This window comes from Carlito syrichta, unplaced genomic scaffold (assembly GCF_000164805.1).
Source record: "Carlito syrichta isolate Samal-C Ts95f unplaced genomic scaffold, Tarsius_syrichta-2.0.1 Scaffold287984, whole genome shotgun sequence".
Taxonomy (NCBI): domain Eukaryota; kingdom Metazoa; phylum Chordata; class Mammalia; order Primates; family Tarsiidae; genus Carlito; species Carlito syrichta.
Genome location: NW_007232080.1, coordinates 36673 through 56649, shown reverse-complemented (window position 1 = coordinate 56649; position 19977 = coordinate 36673). Strand labels below are relative to the sequence as shown.

General features: G+C 41.2%; 1 protein-coding gene across 3 annotated transcripts in view; it reads left to right on the top strand.

Moving 5' to 3' along the window:
* Positions 1–19977, top strand: part of HIPK2 (homeodomain interacting protein kinase 2) — a 153369-nt gene that overhangs the window by 113082 nt on the left and 20310 nt on the right. For 2 of the 3 annotated variants that reach the window (XM_008053243.2, XM_021710062.1), the window contains 5 exons: positions 1938–2145; positions 3185–3306; positions 10968–11110; positions 13850–14029; positions 18398–18679. In XM_008053243.2, coding sequence (XP_008051434.1) covers positions 1938–2145; positions 3185–3306; positions 10968–11110; positions 13850–14029; positions 18398–18679 — 935 coding nt within the window. The remainder of the gene's footprint in view (positions 1–1937; positions 2146–3184; positions 3307–10967; positions 11111–13849; positions 14030–18397; positions 18680–19977) is intronic. The other variant, XM_008053244.2, reaches the window with a different exon arrangement.

Sequence of the window (19977 nt, the reverse complement as noted above, 5' to 3'; positions counted from 1 at the left end):
AGCAGGACATGACTAGCCAGTGCCAGGCACCAAGAAGTAGCAACTGAGAGGAGCTAGTACTTTCCTAGGACATTGGAAGGAAGCAGCAGCAGGAGGCGTTACTGGCCAGAAGGTGGAACCACTGAGCACAAGCTTGGGAACCTGGGGCGTGTTGGGGTCAGAGGAGCAGCAGGGAAACCCACCCAGCTAAGGCCTGAGGACAGTCTGGACTGCCACATCTGAGCAGACAGTGGGGAAGAGATGGTGTTGTGGGGAAACGGGAAATACAAGTCATGTCATCAGTGACAAAACACAGACATATCGCACAGGCATTCCCAGCCATACTACGAGAGCAGATCATGTGATCTACAAGCATGCACATATTTTAAAACATGTATCTTAAAAATCCAAATATCTATGCCACTTAATGTAGTATTATTTTCAAACAAATTTGTTTTACACAAATTCAGCATAAAATCTAAGTATAAAAAACATGTAGCCTGGGCAGCGAGACCTCATCTCTACAATAAATCAAAAAATCAGCCAGGCGTGGTAGTGCATGCCTGTAATTCTGGCTACTCGGAAGGCTGAGGTGGAAGGATCACCAGAGCCCAGCAGGCGAGGCTGCGGTAGCTGGGAACGGCCACTGCACTCCAGTCTGGGTGACCGAGTGAGACTCCAACTCAAAAAAAAAACATGTAAAATGAGACTTTGTTCTTTTTATCAAATTTGACACACATACATGCCCTACTTGAAATTCTGTGTGTGTGCCCAAGACATCCCTGTGAGTCTTTTCCTCCATATCCTATAGTCCTTCTAACTTCTAGAGGTAACACCTCTTGTAGGCATCACTGAATTTGAAGCCACTGGTAACCTCAAGCTATCTTGCTAATGGGTCAGCATGAAAACGGCTAGGATGGGGAGAAGCTAAAGAATTCCCAAAATAGAATTATTTTCCTTCCGCAGCCTCACTTCACATGGGCATTCGGTCTCCAATGACACCTCTTTTTCTGAAAGAGATAGGCGAGAGGACATCATTCCAATGGCTTGTATTTGTCCAAGCCACCCCCTTTAACTTCTCAGCACTCACTAGCATCATTTCTCTCTACCATGCCACCTTCGTAACTGAACACCAGCATGGAATGCAGACACAAAACCCCATCTCGGCATGTCCTTTTCCCTGTGTGCCTCCTGCACATCTCTATAGTGATGGCTCTGCAGCCATCCACAGGCATCTATAAACAGTACTGCTTTCAGAACTGAGGGTGCAGGCCTCTTCCCGGGCCCTATTCTGGCTTTCCTCCCAGGGCGTGTGCTTCTGTACCAAGCTCTGGGTACCCAGGACCCTGGGCCTTCAGGGCCTCCAGAAGCTTCCTCCTGGATTTGTCCTCCCAAGTGTGGACTGTACAGCAGGCCCAAAGGGTGATAGTGTGAGCAGAGCTTGGACATGCAGGTCCATGTATATGCACCCCAAGCCCTCAAGGCATGGGCCTGAACCGGGACAAGGAGAAGGAAGGCAGGGCTCAGCTCTACCCCTACCATAAGCCACCAAAGAACCAAGGAATCTGAGAGTCCTCAACTCGAACCTGGCCTTTCAGGTTGTTGGGAATTTGTCAAAATAGAAGGACGGAACATTTTGTTAAGCAGCTTTCCATCCTGATTTGTAACTTTTCGGTGTGTCGACACATGGTGTGCAGCTGTCTGCAGCACTCTTGTTTGGGCCCCATGAGTGTCAGGAGCAGGTGTGCATGTAAGCACCTGCGAGATATCTCCTGGGGCCTGTTCTTCCCTGAGACTTTTGTCTGTAGCTCCACTCTTCTCTGCTTTTGCTATTTTGCTCTTATTTTTTGTTTGTTCTTCTTTAAGTTCGTTTATTTGATTTAGAGTTGCGTCTCCCAGCATACCCCACCCTCATTTTTTATTTTTGTTTATTTTGTTCAACCCCGTCATTCCTTCAGGCGCCCACCTCCACCAGTGCCACTCTTTCCTTAGCCAATCCCGAGGTCTCCATACTAAACTACCCATCTACACTCTGCCAGCCCTCAGCGGCGTCCATGGCTGCAGTGGCCCAGCGGAGCATGCCCCTGCAGACGGGGACAGCCCAGATTTGTGCCCGGCCTGACCCGTTCCAGCAAGCTCTCATCGTGTGTCCTCCCGGCTTCCAAGGTAAGGATGGAGCAGGCACAGCCCCTCCCTGCCTCTTCCAGGACAGCTCTAGGGCCCTGGCACCTGCAGATTTCTGTTGTGCAGCCTGCAGGTTTCTGTTGTGCTCGCTTTCACAGAGGAAGGCCCTCTTGGTTTCTTTCAGGGGGAGTGCTGGTGTCACTGAACTTGAGGGCTCCTACCCTCCTCTGGCCAACCTAGAAATAACAGGAATTGGGCAGCAGCACCAAGTTAGTTTGGTGTTACACACACACACACACACACACACACACACACACACACACACACACACCCTGCCCCCCTCCACCAGCTGTCTGTAACTGTCTATAGATAAGCACATTGTCTGTGCTCCCATTGTTATGCTGATGTCAGCTCCTGCTTTTCCTCCAGTGAAATGTCCTCTGTGTGGTTTATCTATAGAAATTACCAATCTCTGACAGCCAACATAGTCCCAGTTCACATGAAGAATATAAATCTGTCAGGAAAGTACTTCCCAGGGCTTCCTCCCCAAAATGCTTCTTTGTCCATGACCCCAGTGCTCCTCTCCTGTAGACTCTGAGAAGCTACAGTTGACTGTGGACTTTGTTACAATTTACACAGAAAGCTTATGGGTTTATTTTTGCAAACCCCGTGGTGCAAGTGCATGTGTGGCTGCTCAGTTTCAGTCAGCGCAATTCCAAACGGGTTCATGTGTTATTTCCCCATACCTCTTGCCTGGACACAGATGCACCTCGCAAGTCAGAAGCCCTTGTTTTCCTGTTGTAATCTATCAGCGTAACTGTCCCATTGAGGGCCTTACAGACTCCTTATTTTGACCTTCTAGGCTTTGAAAACATTCAAGATTTTGAGAGAAGTTTGGTTGTTTTTTAATTTAAGTTAGAAACTAAAGGGAAATGCCCAAGGGCCAGGCAGTACCTGGTGGTCAGGTGGGGACTGGTGCAAGGGGAATTGAAAGATGACACAGCTGGTGAGGAAAGTGTCTTCATCCAGCTGTTCCCAGCCACTCAGCTAACCCCTCTCTCCTCACGCACCTCTGGAACAGGCTTGCAGGCCTCTCCCTCTAAGCATGCTGGCTACTCCGTGCGAATGGAAAATGCAGTTCCCATTGTCACTCAAGCCCCAGGAGCTCAACCTCTTCAGATCCAACCAGGTCTGCTTGCCCAGGTAACTCTTTCTTCTTTATTCTTATAAGTATTACCATTATCCATGTTAATGCTGTTCACAAGACAGATCTCCACTCCCTTGCTCTCTGTTAGTGAGCTGGATGCTTCCAGTCATTGGAATGGATCTGTAATATTCTAAATGGCCCCCAAGTGAATTACCTTCCTAAGTATCTGCTTATGATTCCAAGAAGAAATTTAGATACTGGGAGAGTCTGGGGAAATTATTATATCTTTGAAATGCAAATTAAACTGGGAGACCTAGGTTTTAATCCTAACTGCTAGTAACTCGTCTGTGACCCAAGGCAAGTCAGTTAACATCTCTTTGCCTCAAATTTCTTTCTTGTAAAATAGAAATTATTTTTTAGAGCCAAAAGGAGGCTTGGAGACTATCCCCTCATTTATAGTTGAAAAACTAGGTTCACAGAAACTGTGAGTTGGAACCTTCCTATCTATCCATAAAGGTACTCTGATAGTAGAATGAGGTCACAGAGATGAAAATGATTGAAAATTTGTAAAGTATTATGTAAATTTAAGGTAACAGTACTGATGCAATGCTAACAGCAGTCAATCCTTAATGACTCTTGAACCCTAATAACAAATACATCGTCATTATGCCAGGTTCTCTGCAGTTGTCAGCTGATTTAATCCCCCTAACAACACAGTAAGGGATTTGTCTCCGTTTGACAAATAGCAAACTGAAGCACAATAACTTGCTCAAAGTCACAGCAGTTAGGTGGCAGAAGCAGGGCCAAACCTAAGAAGTCTGATGCCAGCATCTGTATCTTAACCACCATGCTTCTGTATAATCATTTCTACTATTGGGTGTCAAAGACAGCTTGACTTAAGCATCATTACTTTAGAAGCAACTTTATTTTTAAATAAGGTAGGTTTGATGCTGGTTGGGGTGCAGTGTGTTGCTCCATGAGTTCTTGATTTTGCCACAGAAAAAAATTTCGGAACAAATCCAAAGTACAATTTAAGAATTAATTTATTAGCAAGAAAAGCATGCATGGTACCTAAAGAGAAAGGACATATACTTGCCTTTGACAAGAAGCTTTATATAATTTTATAACAATGATTAAGCAAACCATAAGCTAAGAGGTGTGGGCTACAGATATCTGGTCATAAGTTATGATTACCATCTCTCAACCTTCTAAGGTCACAAGGGCCTTTTAAATAATGATAGTCATTGCCTCACTAGATTTGACTTTTTTTAGAACATTCTGTGTTTTGGGTAACTCCCTACTGTTTCTGTGATCTACTGTACTGGTAGATCCACATTCCAACCTGCAAGGTGGTCAGGTCTGGTATGCCTGGTCAGTTTGGTGAAGGGCGTGTACCCATAAGAAAGATGTCTGAACACTTACCCTATTTTAATTTAGACCTGCCTGCAAGAAACTTATCTATGTCTAAACTGCACTGGCAAACCTGTCTCAGGTTCATGAAGGCTTTTCCCAAAGACACCTTATTTATGGTATATTGTTAAACAGAAGTTGTTTGGGCTGTTGTTGTTTTAATTTTTATATAGTCAAATTGCATGGGTCTGTTCTTAGCTCTCTTCTATCCCATTGGCTTCTTTAATATCCTGTTGTCTTAAATGTTATAGCTTTAATATCTTAGTATCTGGTAGGGAAAGCCCTGTTCCCATATAGTTCTTCACAATTTCCTTGTCTGTTTTTGTCTTACCTGTTCATTTTTCTATATAAATTTTAACATCACTCTTCTACAAGAATTTTTGTTTCAAAACCAAACACCCTGATTTATATTTATTGGACTTGCATTGAATGTGTATTTACTTTAGGAACAATTGACGTCTTTAAACATGTAAGTCATGTTATCCATGATCGTGGTATACGTCTCAAGAAAGGACATGGTGGTGAGCACCTGTAATCCCAGCTACTCAAAAGGTAGGGCAGGAGGATTGCTTGAGCCCAGGAGTTCAAGTCCAGCCTGGACAACATAGTGAGCACATTCTTAAAAGAACAAAACAAACAAAAACACCACACAAACAAAAAAATCTCAATTGCATTGGTTCTGTGCCTATTTTCAGTTTTTGTGTGTTTTTTTTAAAAATTCTCTATATTACTTACATTGAAGTACTTTCAATGAAGTTTTCCTTTGTTGGAATAATTCCTGAGTATAAAGTTTTTGATTGCTATTAAGTTTATAAACCTCATTTTCTAATTGTCTTTGTTTTATAGGAATCTAACCGATTTTGGTCTCTTGAGTTTATCTAGTAATACTTCTAAACGCTGATTAGCTAGGGTTGTTTCTATGAATTCTTTTGCACTTACTATGTAGACAATCTTTTTATTTACTAGTTGTGTTTCTTACTTTCCAATCTCCAATGCCATTTATTTTTCATATATTACTGGGCTGACCAGGAACTCTCTAACAGTGTTTAATAAAAGTGGTGATATTGGTCATCCTTAATTTGTGTCTCACTTTAAAGAAAATTCTTCTACCTGTTCACTATTAGGTATTTTATTTACTATAAATATTTAATAAAGATACTTTATTGTATTTAAGTTTTTTAATGAATATTGAATTGTACCAAATGTTCTTTCTGTATCACTTGAGATACTCATGTGCTTTTTGTTCCTTGGTCTATAAATGGGACATTAACAGGTTTTGTAATGTTAAACTACTCTTATATTTATGAGATAAACTTCATGTGCTTGACATAGTATTCTTTTTAATATTGGATTCAGTTTGTAAATACTATAGTTAGTATTTTTGCATCTATGTTCATAAATGAAAAATGGCATATTATTTCCCTTGTATACTTCTTATCTGATCTAAGTATAAGGTTACACCCATCTCATAAAATATGTTGACTATTATTACCACTTCTGTTTTCTGGAACAGCTTGTCTAAGGTTAACATTAACCATCCTCTGTCTCTTTGTGCTTATGTCCAAAATGGCACTGTGCAAGTAATCACTAACACCAGCAACTGGTGGCACACAAAATTTTGTCTTGTTGAAAATTTGTAAGCGGAGAACTTTCTGTATTTTAAACTGGGCTTCTATTCCTTCCTCCCTCCTTTAGCTTCCTTTTGTTTGCACAGTTCAGCAGTGGGGAGTTCAGAAAAGGCCAAGATTGATCAAGAGAAATAACTACAGTTCAGTCCAGGGGCAAAAAAGCTTGTTCATACTACCTGAGTAGCACAAATCCACACCAGCCTCTTAGTGCTCCTTTGTGAACCAAAATCTATAGAATCCATGTGACTTTAAGGGATAATTGCAGGATCTTTTTGCATTTGCACATTTAACCCTAGTAAGCCAGGAACCATCTCTGAAAGAAATAATAATTAGCATCTCTTATTAGCTAAAATGGATATTCTTCATTGTCAGTTTGGTGGAACCAGTAGGCTTAAAATTCTGAGTTTGTTTCAGTCCTTTAATCATAGCAGAGAGCTTTACCTTTTACCTACTTAAGAAAGAGTCCCTAGAGCATTATAAATCTCTAAGCAGATTTAACCAAAGCTATAATTGGGAAAGTGAACAAAAAATATAGACGTATAAGGATTTTAATTGCTACCATGTTTATAATAGGGAATTGTCGGAAGCAATTTGAATGTTCTTCAGTAGAGGATTTGTTAAATAAATTGATGCATTCATGAAATGGAACACCATGTAGCCATTAAAAAGGACATTGTAGACCTATGTATCTTGACATGCAAAGATTCTAAGATATACTAAGTGAAAAAAATTCTGTCCTATGTAGTATCACATCGTCTTTTTGGTTGTTCGTTGCTTTTTTCTTTTTCTGTCACTTAATCCATGCCAATATGTTAACTTGTTGAGATAGGTTCTCTCCTAGATATTTTTAAATGATCCTTCCAAAGAACAAAAAAATAAGTTAACTTCTAAAAACTAGCATGGTGGCTATTTCAAAAAGCAATAATTAAGCATTTAAACTGAAGTCTTCACTTTTCTTAAGATAAATTTTTAGGTATCAGGCAGAGGCATTCCAAATGCTATTACTTACTATATATAATGTACACAAAAAGTTGATGTTGTTCTTTTTACCTAGAAGTTTAAAATCTTTTCAAGGATTTTATTTGTGAACATTTAGAGATGGTATCTGGGAATCTACTCCTCATGTTATTTTCTTTGTCCTTTCCCTCCTTACCTCCTGGCAGTATCACATGTCTCTTTCAGGGAAACACACCTCTGTGGGGCACCCAGAGGATGTATGCATGTCAGGAAGGGGTGGTAATCATACCTTCTTGTGTCAGTGACACAGAAGTGATATTTATGGATCACCTTACAAAGAACACTTTTCTGGTACTGCCTAAAAGGAGCTGTCATCTCTATCCTCTCAACCCCCAAGCAACAACTAGCATCTTCACCACCACCAGAAATTGTGACGGAATAGGTAAAGGAGGAGAGATGGGATGTACAGTTTTTGAATGAGACAATATTGAATTTATCTCATTTGTCAAATGGCAAGATCCATTTGCCTCCCTTTGACTAGCAAGTTGAATTGGAAATTGAGAAAGGCTGGATCCCTATAGACTCCACCCTTCCATGAAGAAATTTTTTTCATTCTTCTAGCCAAAGGAATCATATCACCCAATCCCTTTTAAGTGTTTCCCAAAGGACACACTGTTGGCTTGAACTCTCTAAACAGTCCAAAATACAAAACTTCAATGTTTCTCACTCAAAACCTCCTCTGAAATCATTTTCAGCAACCAGTCTTTCCAACCATTGTCTTGCTGTCTGTTTCTGTTTCTGTTTTGTTTGGCACCTGATATTGTTAGTGAATAGGAAAGTCTTGGTCATGCTACCTTTATGTGGTTATCACCAATGCCTGAACATAAATAGAGGCCATAATTTTTGCATATTATTCCCATGAGGAGAGGTAGTATATTGGCTGAGAACATGGGCTCTGAAAATAGACCAGCCCCACCACTTACCGGCTGTATGACTTTGGGTAAGTTATTTCTGAAATTTAAATGTAATTCTTTTTCAAAGTAATATATGTACATACTTTTTCTTTTCTTTTCTTTTTCTTTCTTTTTTTTTTTGGAAATGGGATTTTGCTATGTTGCCCAGGTTGGTCTCGAACTCCTATCCTCCATGTACATAATTTTAAAAAGTTAAATGACACCATAAATTTTCAAGAAAATTGTCCTCCTCTGCTGTATCCCATCCTTAATTTCTACTCCCCCAAAACAATAATTACAAACTCAACTGTTACTTAATCTCACATTTCTAAATATCATGCTTAGACTGTATTTTACTGATTTTTTTTTTCCACTCTAGGTATTATTACCTATTATGGAAGACTACCTATTATGGAAGATGAAGATTTAGCTCTCTAACCCACTCCCATCCCCATAATGCACAAACACACAGTTTCTCTCACAATCCCTCTCACTTACTCCTTCTTTCTCCTATTCCTTCCAAATAATTTGGATTCAACTACTTTACAGTATTTACATAATTATCATCGATATTATATAACATCCTCAGCTGAGCCTCGTGTGATTATGGTTCTTTTTTTTATTTCCTGAAGTTAATGATTGCCTAATTTTTCCACTGGCCTAATTTTCTATACATTTCATTATGCAGCCCTAACCTCTTACCAAACTATGAAAGATTTGTATATCCGATGTATTGATGTGCTTGAGCATACTGATGTTTTTTCTTATGTTGTTTTTTTTTTCTCCGATTGTCTCTCCCCTACTCTTCTTGCCCTTATTAATCTTTTTATTCTTTCACCATTGTTTAGTTGGAGTAGAGAAGGCAGAAAATTTATATGTTTAACTTACCCATATGTCTGAACTACTTAACTTGTCTGTGTCTCAGTTTATTCATCTGAGAAATGGGAGGAAAAATAGTCCCAACCTCACAAGATTGGTGTTAAGAAGTCAGAAATCCATGTATGACTTAACTCTGTGCTTGGCACAAATATGTATCAAGAAATGTTAGCTCCATTCTTAGCAGTAATAATAAATTATAAAAATATCTGTTGAAGTATTATCTGAGTTGAACTTATCAATCAGTGGAAGAAGTGAAAAGTAGCTTTTTTACCGCATCTTTTTGGATATTACAATATTAATATCCATTTCAGGGAAATAGGGGGAAAAAATGACCTTAGCTTGATATCAAGATTTTTTTTCAATTAGTCAAAATATATGCTCTTCAAATGAGTTCTAGATGACTAAGTTGGTAGAAGTCTTACTGCAAATGAAATTGTTGTTCATTTAATATTCTGAATTCATAACTGTATTAATCAATTCAATTTTTTTTCTGCTACTATGAATTAAGTAAACCTGAAATATAATTAACTCTAGTGAACAGCCTTGGTAGAGCTGCTTCTTTCATTTTATCAAGAAATATTTATTAAGCACGCATGGTACAATCTAGCTATGATCTATGACCCCTGAGCGCTCTACCTGTATCAAAGCAGATCAAAAGTAAATAAATTATATCAAAAAAGTATAAGAGAACTCACTGGACTTCATTTTCAACATGAAAATGGTGGACAGGTGAACTGTGCACTCAGGTCTAATATGTGGTTATGTCATTCTTATAAGCATCACTGTTACTTAAGCTTTGACTCAAGCTTGTAATCCATTTCCATAAGTGGTTATTTGTATATATGAGTCAAAACACACACATTCAACACATGCACAGTTTGTAGAGCACTGCATTAGGTAAATTATCAATGTTAGTCGTGTCCAGCCTGATGGAGAGAGGTATAACTAAGATAGCAATCTTTTACATCTTTGGCCTGCCCAAGAGGTATTTTTACTTAGTGATGGTCCTTTAAGTGTCCAACTTTGGACAGCTGTATTCAGTCTGAATCATCTAGTGACCAAAAACAAGCAGAATGGTGACTGAGGATACAAAGGGCTTAAAACCACACACACACACACACACACACACACACACACACACACACACACACACACACACACACACCACCAAAGAAGAAATCACAAAAGTTCATTATAGATTTCTTAGAAATTCTTAAGATTCAAGCAGTGACTTCCTAACTAGCTCTTATTTTTGCTCTGTCAGGTCAAAGTAACTCTTAAATAAGCTGAAGGACCCAGCTAAGTATTTCAACTTCACACTTGCATGCTTTCAAATGTAGGTTCCAGATATTGGTGATCTTAGAATTGTGTAAACTTAGATTCAGAAAATAACACAAATTGGAACTCTAGATTATAACTGATAAACAAAAGGTACAATATTAAATAAAGGTAGCTAATAACAGTAACAAATAAAGGCAAATAAGGATAGGTAGAAAGCTTCTTGAAGGCAAGGAGTTACACCTTCATCTGGCTCAACTCAAGTACCCCAATCCCTTGTACATAGTTGTATAGCAATACCAAGTCAATAAAAGGATTTTTAGAAACTTCAAGTATCGCTCATTAGAGCAAATTTATAAATAAATCGTTCTTCAACATGAATTAATCTCTTTCATATAACCCTGTATCCATGTACTTAGCTATCTTCTACTTTGTTCATATATGTTAATTTTCTCTCCCCTTACCTTAGTTTTTGAGGCCAGAGACCAAATCTCCACTCTACACCCATCACAAGGTCTAGCACAGCCCCAGGCACAGAATAAGTGCCAGATTTATGCAAAGCAATTATGTGGTTAGCAAACATGGTCATTGCAAACGTCCTCTGTTCTATAGCAGGCCTGGCCAAGTGGGACTCAGCAAATCCTGCTTCCCCCAGCATGGCAGCAGCTGACTGGAGTGGCCACCCACACATCAATGCAGCACGCCACTGTGATTCCCGAGACCATGGCAGGCACTCAGCAGCTGGCTGACTGGAGGTAAGCAGGAAGCCCTTCTAGGGCAAGTGGCATGTCTGGGATGGGAAGTGAGTCCACCGATGACACAGAAAGCTGCCAGGCTAGCCTGTACCCAAATGCTCTGGTTTGTAGGAAATTTTTTAAACCTTTTAAAAATATTGTATGGACCATGACTGCAGTGTAACAAAAAGTTGCCTTTAAATAATGTCCCAGGATACAAGGAAGTCAGCTTTGTTAATTGATGCACAGTTATGATTTCCATCCAATATTCAGTTATTTCATTAATTACTAGTATAATTCACCAGATTTGGTTCTGGATGATTCTGGGTTGTTTCTCAGAATTAAATTCCACACTCAGAAAACAAAAGTCTATCACCAGTGAAAAAAATACAGAAGAGAATCCCCAAAGCCCTAAACAATTCTAGGAAGTATTCTCAAGATGTTTTGAGACATGGGCACACTGGAGTCTGTCTGACTTCCCAGGGGAAGACTTGACAGAATGAGGTTTATTTGGAATGGTAAACTCTGGCATGTTTGTTGAATGTGCCCCTTCAGTTAATAGTCATATCATATAGATCACAGTCCACTTCCCACAGACCCCAGGAACATCCAGCCAACAGCCTGCCAGCACAGCGTACCCCCTGCATCTGATTCCAGAACTCTACCCCATCCAGCTCCCTAGTTTCCTCACAGATGTGCAGCTGCTATTTTTGTGGCCACTTTTCCTTGTACCTCCGACCAACTCCATCACAATGCCCCCTTCACCAGTGCAGAGCCAGATGGCAACCCCTCATGACCCTTTTGGGCTGTCTCTCATTCAGCACAAACATCAGGGCAGTTCACTCCCTGCCATCCTCTGACAGTATCCCTACAACCCAGGGAGCCTCCCAACAGTTCCTATTCTGACCTAAAAGGCTATTGTGAATTAAGAGCTCTTGGGGAAAAGGTAGAAAGGTGGAAATACATGCTCCAGTCAGGCCTCTACTCCAACAGCCTCCTTTCTTCCATTTAATTCTGGAAGGTTCTTCCCCTTAGCCCCTCACGCCCCCTGACAACAACCCCCCCCCCATGCCCACCATTCACAGGAAGCACTTTCAAGCCAGGTAGAACTGGATTCAATTCTGGCTCTGTGTGACCTGTGGCAAGTTAACCTTTATGCACCTCAGTGTTTTCTTCAACAAAGTGGGGGTAATAATGCCTACCTTAGAGGATTTGACAGGTTTAAGTTAAGATAAAAAACAAAGCACCTGGCCTATATTTAACATGCATCATCGCAGTGCCTGGTACACGACTGCCAGTAAATAAACCTGTCATCTTCCCTTCCCCCAACAGCTCACACTCAGCAAGACTGCCTTTCCTCCTCCAGCTCATCAGGAGCAGCAACCAAGCAGAAAGCTGTCTGACCAACTGGTTTTGTTTTCCTCACCCCTTTTTCTCCTAAAAGACCACACACATGACATACTCCTTTTCTTCCCCTTTGTCGTTCAGCATTTATAGCTTATAATTTCAGAAATACTCATACACTCACTCATTCATGCATATTATTCCTCCTTCCCCTTTCTTTCTCTTTGACATTTCTTACCTAGTGACCACAGAAAACATCTAAAGCTAGCACACTTCCTTCCTGGTCCTTCTGCATTTCCTGTATAAGCCAAAGAGGATCCATAACTGTAGCTAATAAACAAACAAGAAGTACAGGTGCTGGACCTGTATCGAAGGAAAAAGAATGCCACATTTGTAGGAAAAATAGCAACAACAAAGAAGTCATAACATCAGTTTCTAAAGCCCACGTAAATGTCTACAAGACATCATCAAATTATCTACAAAAGTGATCATCTACTTTTTTCCTATTCATCCTTTTCCTCATGTTGCAAAGATAAAATCTTAGAACTTTTAAAAATTCAAATGAATTTGCCCACCTTTAGCTTAAGTGTTGAATGGGCTCTTATGGGCAAATCTCTGAATTAATCACCCTTTTTAACATTTCTGTGGGAAAACAAGGCTTTGAGGTTCATACAACCCAGATTATATGAATTTGGAAACATAACTCATTTTCAGGATGAGGGCTGCCAGTATTACTGTTATGACTATTACTAATTTTGGTATAACACCAAACTCTCTACATGTCTAGTCAACCTTCGGTTAATCTAATTGTTCATTCAGCAGGCATGTAATTAATTGATCAGCTGCTACATGCCTAAGCATTGTTCTAGCCACTGAGGGAATTCCAGAGAACATTAACACTTCCTAATGCTAGAAAATACATGGCTCCCAGGCTTCAAAGTTTGTTTTTCATAGGAAGTACAATTTCTTCATTAATAAAATGGTATTGCTAAGCTATCCTGCCTACCTCACAGAGTGGGATGAAATAACCCATTGAAGCTACTTTGTAAATTCTAAGATAAAATATATATACTATTGTTCAGTGTAATCAGCTGCTCAGGGGCTATAAAAGTTGGAGAGAGTATTTATCCCCTGTCCCCAGAAAATCCTATGCCTGCACACTTGGCGATTTTCCCACTTGAAAGTCCTCTGTCACAACCAGTTGTGCTCCTCCCACTGCTGGGAACAGCACTTCATCTTTCCAACTCTTGGGAATCACCTGATGAGCTTCCCCAGCCAGGCTCATCTCTTCACAACCTCCCAGCTAGTGAGAAAACCAACTGCAGCCACAGTTTAACTAGGTAGGAAGCCTGCTTATGGAGGAGCTCTGCTTTTGCAAAACCTCTAAGAGATCTTGTCTTCCATGCTCCTTTCCAGGAACACACATGCTCACGGCAGCCATTACAACCCCATCATGCAGCAGCCTGCACTACTGACCGGTCATGTGACCCTTCCCGCAGCCCAGCCCTTAAATGTGGGGGTGGCTCACGTGATGCGGCAGCAGCCAACCAGCACCACCTCCTCCAGGAAGAGTAAGCAGCACCAGTCGTCAGTGAGGTAGGTGGGGGAAAAAAACCACCAGGAAAACAATGCCAGGAAAATGCCACTTAGGATTAGCGAGTCACAGCGTCCACTCCGAACATGGGCCAGGGAGCAGTCCTCTTTAGTAGCTAGCAGAACATCCCATACACATGGATTGCCTCAGAGTTTGCAGGAAGCCCTCACTCTTGACTCTGTGAGCCTGCCCACCCTGCCTCTTGCCTGACCCTAGACCCAGCGCTCGGGACACCCTAAAGATGAGGGCCCAGAATCACTGTTTGTTCCATGCCTTGAGAACTTCGGCCTTTTTTTTTTTTTTTGAGTTGCAGTCTCACTCTCATCCAGCCTGGAGTCCAGTGGCATGTTAATGACCACCGCAGCCTTGACCTGCTGGGCTCAGGCAATCCTTCTGCCTTAGCCTTCCAAGTAGCTGGAACTACAGGCGTGCGCAAACACGCCCGGCTTATTTTATTTATTTATTTATTTACAGGGTCTCACCAAATTGCCCAGGCTGGTCTTGAACCCCTGAGCTCAGGCAATCCTTTCGCCTTGGCCTCCCAAGACTGCTGGGATTACAGGCTTGAGCCACTGCGCATGACCAGGTCCTTTCTGTTAAAGAAAAAAAGTTGTTCAGTGATACTTGTTAAACCATAATAAGGCTTTATTCAAAACCATGGCAGTAGATACAGGGACCAATGCAACAGGGTCTTGCAGTGAGCAAGAGAGGTTAGCCGGGCTCAGTGGCTCCCGTGCATTTGGGAGGCTGAGGTGAGTGGATTGCCTGAGCCCGCTGGAGACCCGCCTGGGAAACTTGGCAAGACCTCATCTCTGCAATAAATCAAAAATTAGCCAGGCGTGGTAGCACGCGCCTGTAGTTCAGCTACTTGGAAGGCTGAGGCGGAAGGATTGCCGGAGCCCAGCAGGTCGAGGCTGCGGTGGCTGGGAGTGTCCACTGCACTCCAGTCTGGCTGACAGAGTGAGACTCCAGCTCAAAAACAAAAACAAAAGAGAGGTTGGGCTCAACTATACAGCAGGGGCAAGTGACAGTTTATAGGCAAGAAGCAGTATGGGGTCAGCAGATGGGAAATTATGAAGGAAACATCAGGGTCAAGGGGCTACCTGACGTAACAGGATTCTTGACTGAAGACAGGCCAGAATGATTGGACATCATCTGGAAGGGTGGAGGAGGAGGAACCTAATCGGATATCAGGAGTGACCAGATATCAAGGCTAGAGGGTTCTTGCTAAACTGACGTGCCAGGGTTCTTTGCCAAAACTAGATTTTATAATGAAGTGCACAGTTGGGCCTAGAAGAAGGTTCAGAAGCCTAACTAAAGTTTGGTGAAGCAAAGAATCTTTGTCACTTTCTCCTTATCTGAAGAACACCTGAAGTTTCATTTTGGAAATCATTTACCATAGCAATTTGTTTAAATACTAAATATGGTTTTTTTTGAAATCTAAGATCAGAAATTTAACTCATTTAGCTCCTTGCTTAAATGTAAGCAATAACTTTGGTTAATCCCAGATACTAGCCAACAAAACACTAATCTTTTCCATTTCCTTTAAATCCAGTCTCATTTTAATGAACTCTTGAGAAATCAAGAACAACTCAGCATGGTGACTGATGCCTGTAATCCCAGCACTTGGGGAGACTGAGGTGGTAGGATTGCTTGAACCCAGGAGTTCAAGACCACCCTGGGCAACATAGTGAGACCCCATCTCTAGGAAAAAAGAAAAAATTAGCTGAACATGGTAGCACACGCCTATAGTCCTAGCTACTTGAAAGACTGAGGTGTAAGAATCCCCTGAGCCCAGGAGTTCAAGGCTGTAGTGAACTATGATTGCACTACTACACTACAAAGCAAGACCGTGTCTCTAAAATTAAAAAAAAAAAATCAAGAACAACAAAAGGCTACATAATGTTATTTATATGGCATTTTGGAAACAGGCAAAACACAACGACAGGTACCAGATCCAGGGTTGTTACACACTAGCAGGAGAGGAGGGGATTGACTGGGAAGGAGCATGAGGGAATGGATGATGGGAAAGTTCTGAGTCTGGATTATGGTGGAGGTATGTGTACATTTGTCAAAACTCATGAGACACTTCAAAGGGATAATTTTACTGTATGACGATTAGACCTCAATAAGCCAAACTTAAAAAAAAAATAGAGATGTCCAAGCCAAAAAAATACAAAGAGAGAGAGATCATATGAGTGCAGGATTGCTCCTATATTTCTTCCTAAAGGCACTGACTTGGAAGCACTTACTTGCTTATTTAGAAAATTTCAGTGTTCAAATATCTAGTCAGTTTTGGTTTTCTGCTTCCTCATATAACCAGATGGCAGAAATTAGACCTGCCTTTTGACATTCTCATTCAAAAATAAATCCAAGAACTGACTTTTTTCAAGTTGTAATTCTTCCTCAAGATTATTTAGGTGTTTTTGATAACTCAGGAAAATTTATCTCAGATCATTGGCAGCCTTCCACAGTACTTTTGTTTGGCAGCTTTGTGACAATACACCCGTGTCTATTAGACTGGGTGGCAACAAAGTCCAGTGTCTCGATCCTCATGGGCTGTCATGCCCAGCCAGCTCACACAGAACACTGATCTGCCCCAGGTCTGAACTAGCTTCCTGTGGTTCACCTTGCCTGAAGAGGGGCTATAAGAACCTTTAGCCTCCCAGCCTGTTTGGCAAGTCCCTTCTTTTTGTCTACTCACTACCTCACTGGCCTCATGAAGACTCTTGCCAGTGCATTTCGAGATCAATATAATTATAGTGGAAGTTATGTCTTGGCCTATTTTTAAGACCAATACCTTAGGCAAAACAGTCTGCAAGACCAGAAGTCTCTCCCTTGTTGGTGATGTGACCAGGCATACTTTTCCTTAGCAGTGCCAAGTGGAAATATTATAACTGTTAGTAGTGAAAGCACAATCTTAAAATCATAATATATTAGCAATAACAAATACATATGTTTACGGTTAGTACAAACAATGGAGCAATCTTACCAATAAAACATATTACCAGCATCCCAAAAGGAGCAAGCAGTATATCAGACACCAGCTAGATAGAAAAATAAATCAACCTTTATTGAATTATTTTCATTTTACTATCATCCTTTTAGCTAGAAGGTGCTATAATCTCTAAAGGCACATAAAAGTCTGAGTTTCATTATACGTTGGCTTTAGTCTCTAACTACATAGCTACTACAGGCTGAGCATTTCTAATCCAGAAATCCAAAATTAAAAATTTTTTGATCACTGACATGACAACATAAGTGGAAATTCCACACCTGACCTCATGAGATGGGTCACAGTCGAAACTTTGTTTCTTGCACAAAATTATTTAAAATATTATATAAAATTACCTTCAATCTTTGTGTTCAAGATACATGAATTTCATGTTTAGACTTGGGTCCCATCCCCAAGATATCTCGTTATATATATGCAAGTGTTCCAAAATCTGAAAAAAATCCCAAATCTAAAGCAATTCTGGTATCAAGCCTTTCAAATAAGGGCTATTCAACCTATACCAGGACCAGCGAGGACTTGACAAGGAGGGAAGGTTTTTTTCCCTGAAGTTACCAGAAATCACATTGACTAATTTAATAAGGAATTTCAAGTTGATCAAGATTAAAAGCTCTCTTTTTAAGAGTGCTTCTTCCTCTTGCACTTTTCTCAATTTTTCATTACAATTCAGACAGACTAGTGAGCCTCCCATGAGGCTTAGCGACCAAATTCCAGAAAAATCATCTTTTGGGGTTTTGAAAAAGTATATACACACACTTTAATGGTCATGTCCTTTTTCTAGAGAAGGAAGGAGGGAACGCTGAACCTTTGGTCACCAAGGTTAGGTACTTTAGATCCCGAAATTCTTAAGAAATAAGTGTTTTAATTTAATAAATTGTAAACCAATCATTAGCAAGGAAACCAAAGCTTTATGTGGCAAACATCACTTCTTTCACCACCCTTCAAAATAAGACTTAAAGTACATTTATAGGGATGACAAGGCAGAGCTCAGCAGTAGAGTCTTGGAATCCTGGCCATGACATCTGTCCTACAAGATCCATTCGGTCCTGGGGACACAGCCTCACTTCCTGCTTCTTAAAACCCAAGCATCTCCCTTTGTCCTCCTGGGAGCAGGCACTAAGAGCTAAGCCAAAGCCTAGAGAGAAGGCTGGCTGCCGTCTGTAGCTATGTGACAACTCAATGAAAGATCTCCAGAAGCAGCTACTTCTTCAGTTACAGTCAGAGCCTCACTGCCTTGCCCTCTGACTGTTTTTATGGAGATTTGGCAAAGCTGGTGTTTCTAGGCAATTGGACTCCTGGGAAGGAGTTGCTGGGCCTGACTGCCCTCTATAAAGCAGGTGTGGTTTTGTCATTGCAGAAATGTCTCCACCTGTGAGGTGTCCTCTTCCCAGGCCATCAGCTCCCCTCAGCGATCCAAGCGCGTCAAGGAGAACACACCACCCCGCTGTGCCATGGTGCATAGCAGCCCCGCCTGTGGCACCTCAGTCACCTGTGGGTGGGGCGATGTGGCCTCCAGCACCACCAGGGAGCGGCAGCGGCAGACAATTGTCATTCCCGACACCCCCAGCCCCACGGTCAGCGTCATCACCATCAGCAGTGACACAGACGAGGAGGAGGAACAGAAACACGCCCCCACCAGGTGAGGCAGTGCCACCTTGGACTTTTAGGAAGGAGCCGAAAGGGCTTGTGTTATATGTGGTTCTGGGCCCTCTTCCATCATCAGACATAGAGAACGCTGTCCTCTGATCCCTGCATTTTGGTTTTGTCATCTCTTTGAGTCCTCAAGTTTTTTCAAGAGCATGTCCGACAGATTTTCCATAATTTTTCAAAATAATTTTGAATGATTTTGGTCTTAAAAATAATAGTTATCAGTTCTAAACACTCAGGGAACTTGAGACTATAAAAATCAGGCATACAATGCCATTGTATTTCAACCCCTCTAAACTTAAAAATCTCTGCCTCAGGCTTTTGAATTTATTCCTGGTTGGTCAGGATATTTCTCTACCATTGCCTTGGCTCACCCAGAATTTGAAGTAATTGTCCAATTAATCAGAAATTTCCCTGTGTCTGATTAACCCAATCTTTCAGAACTGCCAGTTGGCTCTTCACCCAGAGAGCATTAGTGTTTATCCCAAAGTCGTAATAATTCAGTTTTTTCTTTATGTGCTTCCTGAGGAAATAGAAGAAGCATTTATTATATTTGCAAGACCATTAACCCTGGCGCCACAGCCTCTTTTTCTACACTGCTCAGCCAGACTTCAACAGAACACTCCTTTCTCTTGGTCTACTCAGCCCTGGTGGTGCAGCCTGATGAACCCCCAGAACCCCCAGAGGCTTTGGGGCTTTGGAGAGCCCGAAGCCTTACAACCCCACCCTGCTGGCTTCTTTGTGCTGGGACCAAAAGTCAAGGAAAGGAGGCCTACCACTCTCAAGCGCAGCACTGCCATAAGCGACAGGATGTGGAGGACAGTGTTCACAACTAAGCTTCAGTTAGTAATTCCCGATTGGATACAGTACAACTAATTAGTGCTCACAAATCATTTTTATTAGATAATAAATTATCACACTTGAAATTATTACAAAATATACAGATACACTGATTAAGACATCCTCATTGTAGCTGTTCCTACAAGGGGCACCCTGTTTCCACCTTTATTTATTTTTTTTATTTTAAAGATGTGAAGTACAATTCAGGATTAGGTATACAAGCAGTCATCATACAGGTAAAGTTTGGGCCCCCCTTTGGTCCCCATTTTGCCTGGTTTGAGATCAGGTACCCTCATTGATGTTGTGTTCCCCCACCCCCACCCCGTCAGTATCCTGCTACTGCCAATCCTTTTCTTATAGTATTATGGTAAATGTTCAGGGTCTGCTTATAAATGAGAACATGTGGTACTCTGTTCTTTATTTCTGTGATAGATCACTGAGTATGGTAGA